General features: G+C 34.9%; 2 protein-coding genes and 1 pseudogene across 2 annotated transcripts; all 3 read left to right on the top strand.

The window, feature by feature from the left end:
- Nucleotides 1–7,598: 7,598 nt before the first annotated feature.
- LOC103845387 lies at nucleotides 7,599–11,886 on the top strand (annotated as a pseudogene).
- A 531-nt stretch (nucleotides 11,887–12,417) lies between these two features.
- Nucleotides 12,418–13,599, top strand: LOC117129325 (probable LRR receptor-like serine/threonine-protein kinase PAM74). The gene is made up of 3 exons (XM_033282910.1): nucleotides 12,418–12,433; nucleotides 12,682–12,691; nucleotides 12,865–13,599. Exons 1-3 carry the CDS (start codon nucleotides 12,418–12,420, stop codon nucleotides 13,547–13,549), a joined length of 711 nt encoding a protein of 236 aa, XP_033138801.1. The 3' UTR covers nucleotides 13,550–13,599.
- Nucleotides 13,600–14,154: 555 nt separating this feature from the next.
- LOC117129326 (probable LRR receptor-like serine/threonine-protein kinase PAM74) lies at nucleotides 14,155–16,695 on the top strand. Its single transcript, XM_033282911.1, has 8 exons — nucleotides 14,155–14,159; nucleotides 14,781–15,256; nucleotides 15,333–15,477; nucleotides 15,558–15,629; nucleotides 15,726–15,797; nucleotides 15,885–15,910; nucleotides 16,169–16,444; nucleotides 16,535–16,695. The coding sequence occupies exons 1-8, from the start codon at nucleotides 14,155–14,157 to the stop codon at nucleotides 16,693–16,695; spliced, it is 1,233 nt and encodes a 410-aa protein (XP_033138802.1).
- The last annotated feature ends 164 nt before the right edge of the window (nucleotides 16,696–16,859 follow it).

Raw genomic sequence — 16,859 nt, forward strand, 5'->3', positions numbered from 1 at the left:
TTTGATTTGAAATATGTATATAAAGTTTAAATTTTGTTTTATGGTTAGTTTAGAAAAGAAAAAATTTAGGCAATTAGATTGACCCATTTTGGTATATTTTAAAACTGGCCTAGATAGATAGTTTCTTATAATATGATAATATGATGAATTTTCAATTTTTTAAAAAAACATAAGCCCATTACTTTTTTTCTTAATACTACTATCCTTGTTTTCAAACAATTTTTTTTTAAAAAAAAAGACTACAATCCATGTTTTCAAACACTCCAAATTTTTTAATAATCCTATTCAAGTCTCCAAACACTCCAATTCTGTACTTGAGTTTTAATAAGATAGATATGAAATCAATAAAACAATGATTTAAGAGTAAAATAGTTTTAAGAAAACTGCTTATTAAACTTGTAAATGTATAATTTGACTTCACAAATTCTCTGAAAAAATTCCATAAAAATACCTCAACTAAATCTCGTTAAACTTTTTAATACCCAAAATTTATTTTACCCAATTTAATATCTCAGACTAATTATTTTGCTCGTTTTAATAAAATTACTTTTAAAAATGGGCACATTTTAATACCAAAAGTATGCTCATTTTAATAATAAGTTTCAAACAAAACTTAGACAATCTCTAAAATCAAAAAGAAAATCTTAAGAAGTTCAATTTTATTTTATATTTTAAGTTTAAAAATAATTTATTTACTTTCTTCATAATTAATATTTTTTAAAAAATATAAAATATTATCCTAAATTTAGTTACTTTTATTCTTAGAATTTCCAATAAAGTTTGAAATTTTTTAAGATTTGTTTTTGAATTTTTAAGATTTTTTAAGTTTTGTATGAAACTTATTATTATTTTTGATTAAAATTAACATAGTTTAATGGATTTCTTTTTGCTGCCGGTAATTAGTTTGAGTATTAACATTGGGTATAAAAAACTTTATGAAATTTAATTGGAGTATTTCTATGGAAAGTCTTCTTTTTCTTTTTCTGGTAAAGAGAAAGTTTTTCTTTTAGCCTAGACATTCTATTTTTTAGGGAAATTAGAATGCCTACCAACCATCTATCAGCTATTTAGCACACTGCCAAGAGCCCACATTTCAGACACTGTTGATAATTATAGAGGACACTTATACCCCTATATTTCATATTCGGTGTGTATAGGAAAAATATATCCCAAAGATACGATAGGATTTGTAACAGGATTTGTCAGACCAAAATTACAACTCTTATCTTGTTTAAGATTATAAAAATCAATATTTTTCAGCTTTTTTCTTTATTCCATCATATCCGAACCAATCCAAAAAGTCTCCCAACCTCTCTCCTCTCAAAAACATCTCCAATCCATCAAACAAACCCTAGATTCTCTATCTTAAGACACCATATAGAACCGACGAACGCCAAGTAGATACCATCAGATCCTCCCCTTTGGCAAACTTATTGAGATACCTGAAAAGCCCTCTTTCTCAGAATGATTTGGTCGATTCATCATTTCCAATCAGCTAAAGGTCGCGAAGAAACATGAGGCGTGGTTCTTTTTTGCCGGAAAACTAGTAAGATTTTCACTTTGAGAATTTGCATACCTGACTGGCTTGAACTGCATGAAGTTACCTAATCGATCCAGGTAGTGCCTTGGAATTTTTTCCACCAAGTCGGAAGATGCCGATGAAGATGACGACACACCAAAAAATTCATCTGCGAAACTAAGCATGATCTCTGGTCATGCAAGAAATCGAGGCTAAGGTAAATAGTTTCAGAATTTTATACACTAAATCCGTTATCAAAAATATTACTTGGATAACTTTTTGAGTAACTGCTATTTTTAACTCTAACAATACACCTCTATATAGGTACAAGTTAAATGCATTATATGAGGCCACTGAAGATCCGCAATTGTTTTGTCTGACGAGGATGAAAGACGTTAAGATGGAGAATGTAATATTGATGTGTGAAACTGCAATTTTGAAGCCTAGCAACTTTAAAGCAAAAACCGAGAATGTGGAAAACAATGGTGTATATCTAGAATACGTTGTGAGGGAATATGACGAGGATGTAAAAAGTTGTTATAAGAATGTACCTTAACCTATTAACATATCTAACAACACTGTAACAATTTGATAATATTTCTACATGTATCATTGAATTTAGATTTTTGAGATTTGTTGTTGAATGGTTAACTTATTTAATAACAGATAACAACTTATTTATCTACTTGCTATTAATCTTGAATATGTTAATAATGCAAAATTTTATTCAAAATTAATAGCAAGTCTCATATACAGCATAAGTTAAAACTAAGTCATTGTTAGACGTCTAACTTGTGTTTTTGCGAGCTAATACTATTTTTAGCTGTCATTTGCTTGTTTTATCCGGTAAATAACATTTTCAAGTACTTCGTTTTGTTTTGTTAAAGCTAATACTATCTTTTAAAAAGACATATAATGTTTTTAGCCGGCTATACACTACATGTAGTATAACATTTGCAATTAGTCATATGTTTTTCTAATACAATTACAAATGATATTTCTAATTTGAATGTTAAAATTCATTTAACAACATGTAAGCATCATATCTTATAATAAGTAATTTACCTAATTTTATATTGATATGCTACTATTATATTTCATATAACGTAAATGATGTGTTAGCAATGGAAATATAAAATTAGTTGTCCATAGCCTAACTTAAAACAAGTTTTGGTGATACTGAGTCATTTAGACGTCTAACCTTTCTTCTTGCGGGCTAAAATTATGTTTAGCTCAGGTTTGCCTATTTTATCCGGTTAACAACATTTTTAAGTATTTTGTATTTCCTTTTGTTGAAACTAATATTATGTTTAAAAAAATACATGATTTTTTACTCTTAATAGTAATTCTATGTGTCATCTACCATTCTCTATTTTACTATTAGACTCTTGTTATGTATATTCTTCATATGTAGATTGTTAAGTGTCCCTGAGTTTGTATTCTCAAGTTGTTATCCGTGTTGGCAAATAAAGTATTGTCTATCACTTTATATGTATGGCTAAGTCAAATTGCCACCACTTTTAGGAATGATATATTTGAATCCTTTGTAACCGGCTAAATATGGTCTACGCAATCTAAGATTTAATTTACATGTCCATGATATATTGTAGCCATCCACTACTTCAACTAATAAAAAAGATAGGCTAAAACCTTTCATTTCAATCAAATATGTATGGCTAAGCTAAAATGCAAATAACCATCATTTTCAAGAATAATATTTTTGAATCATCTATACCGGCTAAACTCCTCTATACACAAGCTAAGATTTAATATATACATCCATGCTATATTGTAGCCATGTAATTATCATATTATCATAGCATAACTATTTGATATATCATATTAGAAATTTTTAACTTACTGTAACTATCATCAATATACGAATTTAACATTTTCAATACGAATTAGCTAGTTGGACCTCCTCAAGCTCATCCCTAAACCTGTTTTACAAGATTAATTCACTTCGTGTCATTGAACTCAATATAAGAAAACTAACTATGATCTTTGTGTTAGTTCACATTGTGCACTGATAAGCAAATCAATATTTTAATGTGTATGGCTAAGCTAAAATGTAAATAACCATCATTTCAAGAATAATATATTTGAATCATTTATAACCGGCTAAACTCCTCTATACACAAGCTAAGAATTAATATATACATCCATTATATATTGTACTCGTCTAATTATCATATTATCATAGCATAGCTCTTTGATACATCATATTAGAAGTTTTTAACTTATTGTAACTATCATCAATAAAAATTTAGCATTTTCAATACAAATTATTTAGAACTTCTCAAGCTCCTCTCCAAACCTGTTTTGCAAGATCAGTTCATTATGTGTCACTGAAAAGAATATAAAACAACTAACTATGATCTTTGTTTGTGTTAGTTCACATCGTGTCACTGAGTTTTTATCAAGTGGAGGATGGTAAAGTAGACCAGGTCCATATTTGATTAGCTGGCTAAACGAATAACAACCATATACACGACCAGACAGCCAGCTAATTCTGAGACGGTACCGTCTTGATTGTTGGAAAAATGACCCGGGGAATTTTTTGTACGATAGAGAATGAACTCTGGTAGAGAGAACTCATAATCTTGTTCGGGACTGTGATAATGATGATGAATGGTTGGATGCGCTCAAGTGTTTATGTAGAGGAAGAAAATGGAAAAAGAAGCAAGGAAATTCATGATCTTCTTTGGCTGTTCGCAACTCATGAACTCCTAAAGAAATAAGCAGAGAAACTTATCGGCAAATCTAATAAAATATTCTCAGAATTCACGATCTTTTTAATTTTGTTTAGATTCATCAGGCAAACGTAAAAAAAAAAACAGAAGAAGAAGATGAAGAAAGAAAGAACAATAATGAGAGAGAAAACAAGTATTTTTGTTTAATATAATCAAATCTATACTAAATCTTTGCCAAATATCGGCAAATCTAATAAAATATTCTCAGCTAACCTATTAATTGTACTTTCCTATAGGACACAAGTTCTATCCGAAACTTCTAAGGCTAATTTCGTCATTACATATCATCCATTATGCCAACAAAACTACAAGTTTTACTGTTGTTGGTACTTAGCTAATATCATAAGTTTTCTTTGGTTTTAAGCAAATTATCCCTATTTTTTATCCTTCACAAGACCATGCATGATTATTCATTTATTCCTATTCTCTTAAGTCTTAACTGGGGTTTTTAGCTTCAGCTAGTAGATGGTTTTTAGTTTTTTTTTTTTAGATTTTAACTAAAAAAGCTAAGAACTGTCTCTTAAATAAGAGATATAAAAGCTGTTTTTAGCCGAAAAGTGTAGAAAAAGACAAAAAACCAAAAAAATATCAAATCATGAGTTAAGAACCTCTAGCTAAGAGACTGAGGTTAATCATGCCTTTTGGTTTTCTTTTTGTTGACGGTTCCATCATTTATATTGTTCAAGCGCAAGACAAACAACGTTTCACACACCTTCTTCTCAGAAACATTTTCGTTTTCTTTTTTTTTGAACAAACTACTAGATTAATAAAAGAGAAAGAGTTACTCTCCACCAGGAGATATTACAAACTGGCTTAAAGCAGCCTTAGCTAAGGAGTCTGCGACAACATTACCCAACCGAGGGGTGAAATAAAAGGAGATAGATTCAAACCTAGCACTCAAAGCTCTAATATCAAACAGAACACTCTGAAGTAAAACTGTTGATGAAGAAGAGTTGAGGAGGTTGATGAGAGACTTCGAATCAGAGAAGATATTCAGCTGATAGAAATCATTAGTGACTGCATCCAAGAGAGCAGCCTTTACCGCGAGAGCTTCTGCCACTATGGGCGCAGCTACGTGACGTCGGTTAGAAGAATGGTGTTTCAACTCAACACCAGAGGGGTCAAAGAAGACCCAGCCTTGTCCACTGTTTCCAGTATTAGGGTCCCAAGCTCCATCTGTAAAACAATGAAGGCCTGATGGGATCGGACGCGCCAGCGCTTGGCAGGGGAGTCGGGTAACAGAGAGCTTGTTGGTCTGAGAAGCTTCTTCCCAGGCACGAGCATCCTTTAGTACTTTTAAGACCAGCTCCGCCTCAGTACATGATCTATCCTCAAAAATCAACATGTTTCGCGCCTTCCACAGATGCCAGTACAGCAGAGGATATATTGGAGTGCTTCCAAGCCCCGTAGGTGGGAGGTTTACCATTCTAGTGTTGCTAATGAGCAATTCCCTCATGGAAGACACATTATCTGCATCAGGTTTGAAAAGCACAGGAAGACGATCCCAGATACGGGCAGCAAAGGGGCAGTGAAGAGCAAGGTGTATAGGGGTTTCAAGCTCACCGCACCTCTTACATTTTGATTCAGCTCGAAGACCTCTTGTGATAAGGACAGATCCCACTGGCAGAGCACCATTCATAATACGCCAGAGAAATGTTTGCACTTTGGGAGGCGTGTTTAGGTTCCATACACATTTTTTCCATGGGAACTCCTCTGTTGTATGGGCCTGCAGCGCCTTCCTAGCTACAGCATAGCCAGATTTAGAGGTATATGATCCAGAAGGATCTGAGAGCCAGAGTAATTCGTCTTGCTTGTTAAGGGAGCTAGGAACAATCTGCAGGATATAGTCCTCATACAGAGGCAATAAACATTTTCGTTTTCAAAATTGCATTCTCTCGAGAAAAACATGTTGCCCATTTTTTTACCAAGAAAATTATAAACAGACGTATTGGCAGGACAGTGTCCCTAGTGAAGTTCGTTGCAATAGAAAACATATTTACTCTTTGTTTCCAGACTCATGACATCTTGCCATGTACGCCGTGAAGATCGATAGGATGACTCAATTTGGATCTGAAACGCATGCATATGAGGCTTCAGGCCCGGCTTAATTTTTGAGTGGACCTTGTGCAAGTTCTAACTTTTCAGAAGCAATAAAAATAATTTGCAAAAAAAAAGCCCTAAATTCTACAAAATTGGACCTTAAATTTTAACTAAATTTTATTTATTTTTTAGGGATCCTGTGCAAATGTGCCTTGTGCACAGGGTAAGAGCCGGCACTGTGAGGCTTATAATCACTTAATGTACAAATCCTAGTGTCATGCAGTGAATGTTGATGATAATCACCTTTGGTAATGTTGTGGAATCGAGTCAGTACGAGATCTAGTTCGTTTGTAATCGAATCGCAACAATGAATCGAGTTCGTGTGATCAATCTAAAACACCTAAAAGAACCAAGATCGTGAAAGCACAAAAAAACACAGCAAGATGTTATCCAGTTCGAACGCAAATAGCAACTCTACGTCTGGTCGAGGATCACCTCGGAATTCACTAAGCTCACTGAATCTAACGCCGCCGTATCATCGTAGTATCTCTGATTAGCGGAAAAACCCCAAGAGAAATCACTCACCCCCGTAGAAACAAATCTCTCTCTCTCTATCGCTTTTCTCTCTCACCTTGTTTTCCAGAACAACTCACACACTCTACAACTTGTCACAGACGCTAGATAACGACTGTAAAAAGGCCTCCAGCTGTGGACCCCACTCTGTAACAAACTCTCGAGAATGAAAGTGATGACTCGGCATGTATTACAATAAGATTAAACCGACTCCTAAACCGGAATACAAATTCAAATCATTCAATCAGACCAAAACCGGTTCTGATTTCCACGGAGTCTTCACAACCAACTTCCTACAGTTAAACCTACAAGAGGCACAAATTAGTGAGAGCTGTCCAACACAGAGAAAATTCTTCATTAATTGTCTTAACTATAATCGGTTTCTTTTCATGTGTTTACTCTTGAGTGTCACGCCATGAAAGATCACAAATCAAATATTCTAGAAAATCAAAGGAAAATAATATGAATTGTGAGTTCTTATTCGATTATCTTTAACCCTAAATGATTCTCAAATTAGTGAGAAAGAATGGATTTACTCCCAGACTTGTCAACTCATTCTCCTTTGATGTAAAAATTTGTTCCATAACGTGCTTCTGGGTCTACTCCAAATTCGCTTGGTAAGTTGGTGATAGTGATGTTGGTACATTGTTGTCCTCTTAACCCTTGCCTTCTTCCCTGGGTGAAGCTGGCACAAGAAAACACATTTACTTATTTTCAACAATGGCCTGAAAAAGTCTTTCTTTGTAGTGTATGATTTGGGTTTGCTTGTTTATTCGCTACTCTTTTCATTCTTCTTGTTACATTGTGGAAACATACTATTGACTTGTAAAATTCAGTCTTTTATTTTAGTGTACAATTTGGGTTTTGCTTATTTATTCACTATTTATCTCTCACTGGTTTTCTTCATTGGTAAAAGTTTTCTTCATTATTTCCTCAGGAGTTAATAGAATATGGAGAGTTCTTTCTGGCTTCTGTTGGTGCTGCTTGCAACGTTGGCCATCATTCATATTATTCAAGCTCAAGACCAAGAAGGTATCTTACTTTTTCTATATACATCCTCCCATACTAAAGTTTTTTTCTTTTGCTTGACAAAATCTTTTACAAACGTTTTGGTTTCTCAGAAGTGCACTGATTTTTATGGCTAATCTTTAAATGATGTCTGTTAACACTCAACAGAGTTCACCAGTTTAGATTGTGGGCTACCTGCGGACGAACTGTCTCCTTATATTGAGACTTATACCCATCTGAACTTCTCCTCAGACGCAACGTTCATCCAGAGTGGAAAAACTGCTAGAATTCAGATGGATAGATTAGAAAAGCCATACGCAACAATAAGATACTTTCCAGATGGAAGACGGAACTGTTACAATCTGAATGTGCAGATGGGACGTAAATATTTGATTAGAGCTTCCTTTATATATGGAAATTACGATGGTCTTGACAGTCCACCTGTTTTCGATCTCTATCTTGGACCTAATCTATGGGCCACGATAGATGTAGGAACATGGTTGAATGGTATATGGAATCATATTTTACATATCCCAACATCAAACTTGTTGCAGATTTGTCTTGCTAAGACTGGCGAAACTACACCACTAATATCAGCTCTGGAATTACGGCCCATGGGAAAAGACTCTTATACCACTAAATCTGGCTCCCTGAAAAGTCATCATCGGTATTATCTTACCAAGTCAGGTTCTGAAATAAGGTAAGTCAATATTCTTTTTTTGAATGAATGTTAAATTAATTCAGATAAAAGTCGTTTTTACAATAATTAACATTGGTACTTTTAACTCTGAAGAGGAACATGATTTTAATCGTTTTAAGCTATGGAGATTGGGCTTGTCAAATTCAACTGAACATATTAATGAAATTGTTTCTTGACATAATTAATCCATTGCTAAAAAACAACATTGTTCCCACCCTCCAGGTACTCAAGCGATATATATGATCGCGTATGGAGCCCGTACTTTAAGACGGAAAATTGGACCCAGATTTCCACTGATCTCGACGTGGTCAATTCCAACAAATATGCTATACCGAAAGATGTACTAAAAAATGCTGCCACGCCTACCAGTGTCAGTTCGCCATTGACGATAGAATGGATTCCAGATTATCCTGATGATCAATATTACTTTTACGCTCACTTTGCTGAGATCCAAGACTTGCAGGCGAATGAAACTAGGGAATTCAACGTGCTATGGAATGGAGTAGAGCAGTCTGGCCCATTCATTCCAAGAAGGCGAATCATAGATACTATCTCTAGCAAGTCACCGCTAATTTGCACTGGAGGGAAATGCAGTTTCCAGCTGATAAGAACCAAGAAATCAACTCTTCCACCTCTACTTAATGCTCTTGAATTCTACACACTTATTCAGTTTACACAGTCTGAAACAGATGAAAGCGATGGTATGTGACTTTCTTGTCGATGTTATGCATATAAGATCTATGCTTTGCTTTGCTATGTTGGTAAAAAAAATAAACAATAAATCCAATAGAGTACTCAAGAGATCAAAACTTTTTTTTGTATGTCAGTGGGTGCTATAAAAAACATAGCAGCCACCTATGCATTGAATCGAATCAGCTGGCAAGGTGATCCATGCGTCCCTCAACAGTTTAGGTGGGACGGTTTAAACTGCACCAACACGAATATGTCCACGCCCCCAAGAATTACTACTTTGTAAGTCATAAGTTCACTAGTACTCATGCACGCACCTCACTCTTCAAGATCTCCTAGTAATCTTGATCATTAACACTTTTGAATGTGGTTTTGAACATTTCACTAGAAACTTGTCTTCAAGTGGTTTAACTGGAACAATAGCCGCTGCCATTCAAAATCTTACGCAACTAGAAACGATGTAAGTATTGACATTTTAAACTGAAGGCGAGAGATTAGTATTATATGGATTGGAATAAATTGTACAAACTTTCTCAACATTAGGGACTTGTCCAATAATAATTTGACTGGAGGGCTGCCAGACTTTCTAGGCAACATGAAATCATTGTCAGTCATGTACGTTTCTCTCAGCATATTCTCTTATACTTATCAAATCCCATCTCAGATCATTGTTGTTTTGAACAGAAACTTAAGCGGGAACAATCTCAGTGGTTCAATTCCGCAAGCTCTTCAAAGGGAAGGACTAAAGCTATTGTAAGAAACTCTCCACATTGAATTATGAACTTTTATATGTTGTTATCCATAACCTGTTTTGTGCAATTGCTGATGTCCTGTACAAACATTTTCTTCTCGTAGCGTTGAAGGAAATCCAAAGCTTTGTTTCTCTGAATCATGTATAAAACCACATAAGAAAAAACCAGTTGTGCCAATTGTTGCATCAGTTGCTTCTGCAGCCGTTGTCATTGCTATATTGGTTCTTTTTCTTATATTCAAAAATAAAAAGTCAACAGTTCTACAAGGTATTTGAAAGAGACATCAACTAAGAATACCGTTGCTATGTTGCATTAAAAGAAGAGAAATAAAAATGTATATATATTGATAACATCCCTATAATGATGTACAGGTCAACCGAGGAAGTCAAGGGTGAAGCTCAAGTTTGCTAATAAAAACAGCAAAAGATTCACATATTCAGAGATTATACAAATGACAAATAACTTCCAAAGAGTTTTAGGTAAAGGAGGATTCGGCATGGTGTATCATGGTACTGTAAATGGTTCTGATCAGGTGGCTGTTAAAGTACTCTCTAAATCTTCAGCTCAAGGTTATAAAGAATTCAAAGCAGAGGTATTTTAGTTCTGAAATTTTCCCATCTAAATAATGATGTGCTTCTAGTATCACCAATGGTTTTGCCTTTCATTATTTTCTTGACATGAGTCTTACCTTAGGTTGATCTTCTTGTGAGAGTTCACCATACAAATTTGGTGATCCTCGTTGGGTATTGCTATGAAAGCGATCACTTAGCCCTCGTTTATGAGTTTCTTCCCAATGCAGACTTGAAACAACATTTGTCAGGTTATATATAGATATTTCACGTGTAGCATTAACTCAAGAAACATTTATGGATCTGACGATCTAATATACAGGAAAAAGAGGTAGATCCGTCATCAACTGGAGTGTCAGACTACATATAGCTTTGGATACAGCACTTGGTTCGTACTAAGTTAAAAATAATTCTAGGGAAATATAGTGTTTTAGTTGTGTTACAGCAACCAGTTGATAATAATTCCATTTCATAGGATTGGAGTACTTACATATTGGATGCACACCACCAATGGTTCATAGAGATGTCAAAACTGCCAACATATTGTTGGATGAGAATTTCAAGGCCAAACTAGCTGATTTTGGGCTCTCAAGATCTTTCCAAAGTAGAGGTGAATCTCAAGAGTCAACGGTAATTGCTGGTACTATTGGATACCTTGATCCCGAGTAAGTATCTTTATTTTCACATACACACACATGCTGCTCTGAATCATTATATTACCATTTCCTTGTCTTGCAGATATTATCGTACAGGTCGGTTGGCTGAGAAGAGTGATGTCTATAGTTATGGTGGGTCGTTTTATTGGAGATGATCACAAACCAACCCGTTATCTCTAAAGAGTGTAACATAGCAGAATGGGTTGGCTCTACACTTAACCAAAGTGATATAACTGAGATCATGGATCCAAACCTTGGTGGGGTTTATGAAACTAATTCTGCGTGGAGAGCTCTTGAGTTGGCAATGTCATGTGCTGATCCTATTTCCTCAAAACGACCAACCATGTCTCAGGTTATCATCGAGTTAAAAGAGTGTATTGCTTGTGAAAACTCAAGGATGAATGAATAGCAATCAAGGGTTGGAGTCTCAATGAATGAACATTAGCTTGGATAGTTCAGTAGTTCCTGGGGAAATATAGTTTTGAGTGTTCTCAATTTGTAGTACCAATAAGGAAACAACATAATTTGAAAAAATAGCCAAAGAGTGTAAAGTAGAATTATTATTGTTTTCATAAGATAACATTTTAATTTTATTACATTTATCTTTAATATCATATACTTTGTTCTTTGGCTTCTTTGGACCCACTTGTAATGAAGGGGGTCAGTTGAACCAGGAAAATTTCAAAAGTGTATAAAATAGCTGAGTGTGTGTACAGATTGATAGATGAGCACGGCATAGATAAATTTTACTCAATTTGCTACCGTAAATAAGCTTTGATTATCAACGCGGTTTGGAACAGTTCTAATGAGCTATGGCCACAGCCACAGCCTGATTGATACCCGAAAAAGAAACTAATAATTTCTCTTGACAGGAGGTCTCGCGACCGCGGTTAGCTATTTGACTTATTTCTACTCTTAAACGAATTCATTACGCTAAGCAACTTAGCCTCTACTTAATAGAATTACGAATTAAGATGTTCTTCTTAGACTTTGTCTCCTGTTATTCCTTAACGTACTGGCAGGCCTGCTCCATATTTTCCATGAATGAGTTGACGATGGTAATGTTTAAACAAGCTGTGATTGACAGATTCTCTCCAGAAAAACAAGTTGCCTATTTTTTTTTTACCAAGAAAACTATAAACAGTATTGGCAGGCCAATGTCCCTAGAGTCAAGTTAGTTGCAATAGAAAACACATTTACTTTTCGTTTACTTGATTTTTTTTTAAATATTTCCAGACTCAGGACATCTTGCCATGTTGCCAGAGGCTTGACTTTCTTATCCGTTTAGATTTTATCTATTTATACGTTGAGTTTCTCTCAAACTCGGACATTGGTGATGTTTTGACATCTTAGCAATTATGAATACTCCTTTGTTTCTGGTATTAGGAGTTTTTGCTATTATTGGTCTTATTCAAGCTCAGGATCAACAAGGTATCCACTTCTTCTTAATGCTTTGGCTCTAAAATGTACCAAATAAATTTGGTTCCTTAAATGTACACCATTTACCGAAAATATTTTTTACACGATTCATTCTCATTTCTCTATTTTTAACGAATTATAGAACACAAATTTTTTTTTTGTCAAATTTGGGAATGAACAATAAGTAGTAACATATATTCTTCGTTATTCTTATTATTTTGTTCCTTTCTTTCTAATTTTTTGTTCCTATTGTGTCTCAATCATTTTGTACTTGAAATTCTTTTATTTTTTGGATTCTCACTTTTTAGTTCATGTCTCTTGTCAGGGTTTATCAGTTTGGATTGTGGTTTACCTGTGACTGAACCATCTCCTTATAATGAGCTATCAACCGGACTACAGTTTTCCTCTGATGCAAAGTTCATACAGAGTGGCAAAATCGGTAAAATCCAGGCGAATCTGGAGAGTCAATACCTGAAGCCGTACACGAGGCTGAGATATTTCCCGGAAGGGATACGCAACTGCTATAATCTGCCTGTTGAGAATAACAGGAAATATTTGATCAGGGCTAGGTTTGTTTATGGGAATTATGATGATCTTAACACTTACCCGCAATTTGATCTGCATCTAGGCCCTAATCCGTGGGCAACAATAGATTTACAAGAGTTTGTGAATGGTACAGTGAATGAGATTATTCACACCCAAACATCAAACTCATTGCAGATTTGTCTTGTTAAGACAGGGAAAACTACACCAATGATCTCAGCCTTGGAACTACGGCCGTTGGGTAATAACTCTTACAACACAGAGTCAGGTTCCCTGAATCTTTTCATTAGGATGTATGCCAACAAAACAGATGGCTTACTACGGTAAGTAAGGTTCAACAGTTGTGGAATCCATATTCATTTATTTATTTCTTAAAATACTAAATATTTAATCAACTAGATTTTGACCCGCACATCCGTGCAAGCGTCATCTTTAACTTATATATTGTCCAAAAATATATTTTATATGATTGAATGTATATATTTTAAAAACTTATCAATATAAATATTTCTAATATGTACTTTAAACACAACAATTTGATAGGAGATATCAACAATAATTTTATTGTGTCTTCAACAGTCAATATTGTTAACCGATTATATATATATATTTATTTATTTATCTTGTTAGATTTTATTTTGTATAGAAGCAATAATGTAAATATGCATAAAATACATATTTATAAATAATTTTTATTATTTTACATAAATTGATTATTTACATGTATTTAAAACATTTTTAGTTCTTATTAATAAATAATTAGGTCTCGGATGCTATTTTATGATAAAATATTTCACATTAATTTAAAATTAACATAAAATATTTTTACGATAAAATGTTTCACATTAATTTAAAATATTTAAAAGTATATCCTATTTGGTTAGTTAAATTTTTAGATTACGATTTTGTCGTAGGACATTTAATTTTCTATTATGAAGTATTTATATAAAAGGATTATATGTGCTTTATATTTTTGTTAATGATTTTATTTGAAGCATTAACATACTTTCATTTATTTTATAGTATATATAAAAATAATATTCACATTGTCCATTTTATATATTTTGTTTTCTGATACTTATTTTTAATCTAATATATGCTTAGTTAAAAATATAGATTGTATTTGAAAGAGTATTATCTTTTTTTAGTTAATATGATAACAATAAGTTAAGGATACAGTAAGTATGTTAGAATGTCACTGATATTATGAATATTTTGTGGAGCTGATTAAGACAAAGTGTATCCAAAAGTGTAATTAATATGCATAATATATACATGTCAATTAATTCCTAATTTACTTAAATTGTAATCAGTTTTTGAAAACTGTGTTATTATAGGAATATTTTGGGCAGTATATTTTTAAAATCTTGTGTATCTAAAAATCGTTAAGTATATTTTTAAAATCTTGTGTTAAATTATTACTTGAGTGGCATTTTTGTAATTAAATAGATAGTTTAAGTTTTGTCCATCAGTTTATGTTTGTTGTAGTAGTATAGATATTCCAAAAGGGCATATAGGTACATGTTCAAGACTAATACGTTATTTGTTTCACATATAGGTACCCCGATGATGCTTACGATCGTAGTTGGTTTAACTTTCTTTCCACGAGTTGGTCTCAGATTTTCACCACCCTCGAAGTTAGCAATGATAACAATTATGCTCCACCAAAAAAGGCTCTTGCAACCGCTGCTATACCTTCCAATCTCAGTGCGCCATTGACAGTCAGTTGGACGCCGGAAAAACATGGTGACCAATATTACTTGTATAGCCACTTCGCTGAGATACAAGATTTACATGCCAACGATACCAGGGAATTTGACGTGTTATGGAATGGAGCTGTTACTATTGAAGCTTTTGTTCCTTCAAAGTTACTGATTGATACTTTCATGAATAAGTCTCCAGAGACTTGCGATGGAGGGAAATGTAGCTACCAGCTAATAAAAACCTCGAAATCAACTCTTCCTCCTCTACTAAATGCTCTTGAGATCTACACGGTTATCCAATTCCCACAATCGGAAACAGATGAAAACGATGGTACGTTATTTATTATAAAGATGTAAGATCAATTTATTATATATGTTAATCCTCGCATGTTAAACTTTCACATCAGTGGTTGCTATCAAAGATATCGAAACTGCCTATGGATTGAGTAGAATCAAGTGGCAAGGAGATCCTTGCGTCCCTCAAATGTATGCATGGGACGGTTTGAATTGTAGCTACACCGCTATTTCTACACCTCCAAGAATAACGTCCTTGTAAGTCGTAAGATCACGCATGCATGCACAAACATACTTATCTCTAGATTATGTTAACAGTCATGCTTTTGAATCACCAGAAACTTGTCTTCAAGCGGGTTAACTGGAACCATAGCGGCTGGTATTCAAAACCTTACACTACTACAAAAACTGTAAGCGTCTTCTATTGTTGATCGAGTGCAAAATAGTGGTTGTGTCCTTGGAAGTAAACTAGTTGACATTTACTTTAATTTGAATCTAAACTTTAGAGACTTGTCAAATAACAAATTGACTGGAGCGGTGCCTGAGTTTCTAGTCCAGATGACATCGTTGGTGATCATGTAAGTTCCTCAGCATGTTTTCTATTACTTATTCAATTTCTATTTGAGTCATGTGTCTTTATGCATGATGATTGCTCCTTTTAACAGAAACCTAAGAGGGAACGATCTTACTGGTCACGTTCCTCTTTTTTTTTGAACGACGAACTTTTAAATAGAAGAAACGAAAAACAGAGTTCAGGCCCGTGGGCAAAGTTACGAAACAGAAGATAATTGAGATTGGGCCTTAAGGGCCTGTTTTGCTAGGCTGTCTGCGACCCTGTTCTGTGAACGAGGGATGAGACGGAAGTCGATTGTAGCAAAGCGAGACGAGAGGCGGTGGATGTCCTGGAGAACACCGTAGAGCTCTGTGATCTGGCTTTTGGTGGTGATAGCTCGGATGAGCGTTGAGCAATCGGAAAGGATAGTGATCGTTGTGAATCCTGCTTCTAGCGCCTTCTCGATTCCTCTTCGGAGAGCTAGTGATTCAGCTAAAAGAGGGGAACTAACCGACGCGATCATCTGTGCTCCTGTGAATGGTGATTCTGATCGATCACCTGGAAAGAAGCAAGCTAGCCCTGCTCGCTTCGTGGAGGCGTCCCAAGCAGCATCGACAAAACAAGATAACTCCGGTGGTGATCTCGTGGCGTTTCGGGGTTCACTTCTCGAAGGTAAGCGACAAACTATTTCACTGTTCTTTGTGGATTGAGCTTGACACCATTCTAACGCTGCCGATACGCCTTTTGTTGCTGTCTCTATAGGTCGAGTTACCTTGTCTTCAAAGATGAGTTTATTACGGGCTGTCCAGAGAGTCCAACAGATCCAAGGGAGGACGGGTGAGACTACACCTGATGGGGGGAGGCAGAGGGCTTGTCTGAAGCGAACCAATGCCCCTTTAAAGTCTACGCCCTCAGCTATGTGAACTGGGGTGGCTAGAGGGATGTGGCTCCAGACTTCTTTGGCATATGGACAGTGGAAGAAAACATGTGTTGCTGATTCCACTGCTTTACACCGAGGGCAGAGCGCAGCAGAGTTCATTCCCCTTCGTTGGAGTTCCACTCCTAAAGGTAAGGCTCCTTGAACCGT

Source organism: Brassica rapa, chromosome A10, assembly GCF_000309985.2.
Source record: "Brassica rapa cultivar Chiifu-401-42 chromosome A10, CAAS_Brap_v3.01, whole genome shotgun sequence".
NCBI lineage: Eukaryota > Viridiplantae > Streptophyta > Magnoliopsida > Brassicales > Brassicaceae > Brassica > Brassica rapa.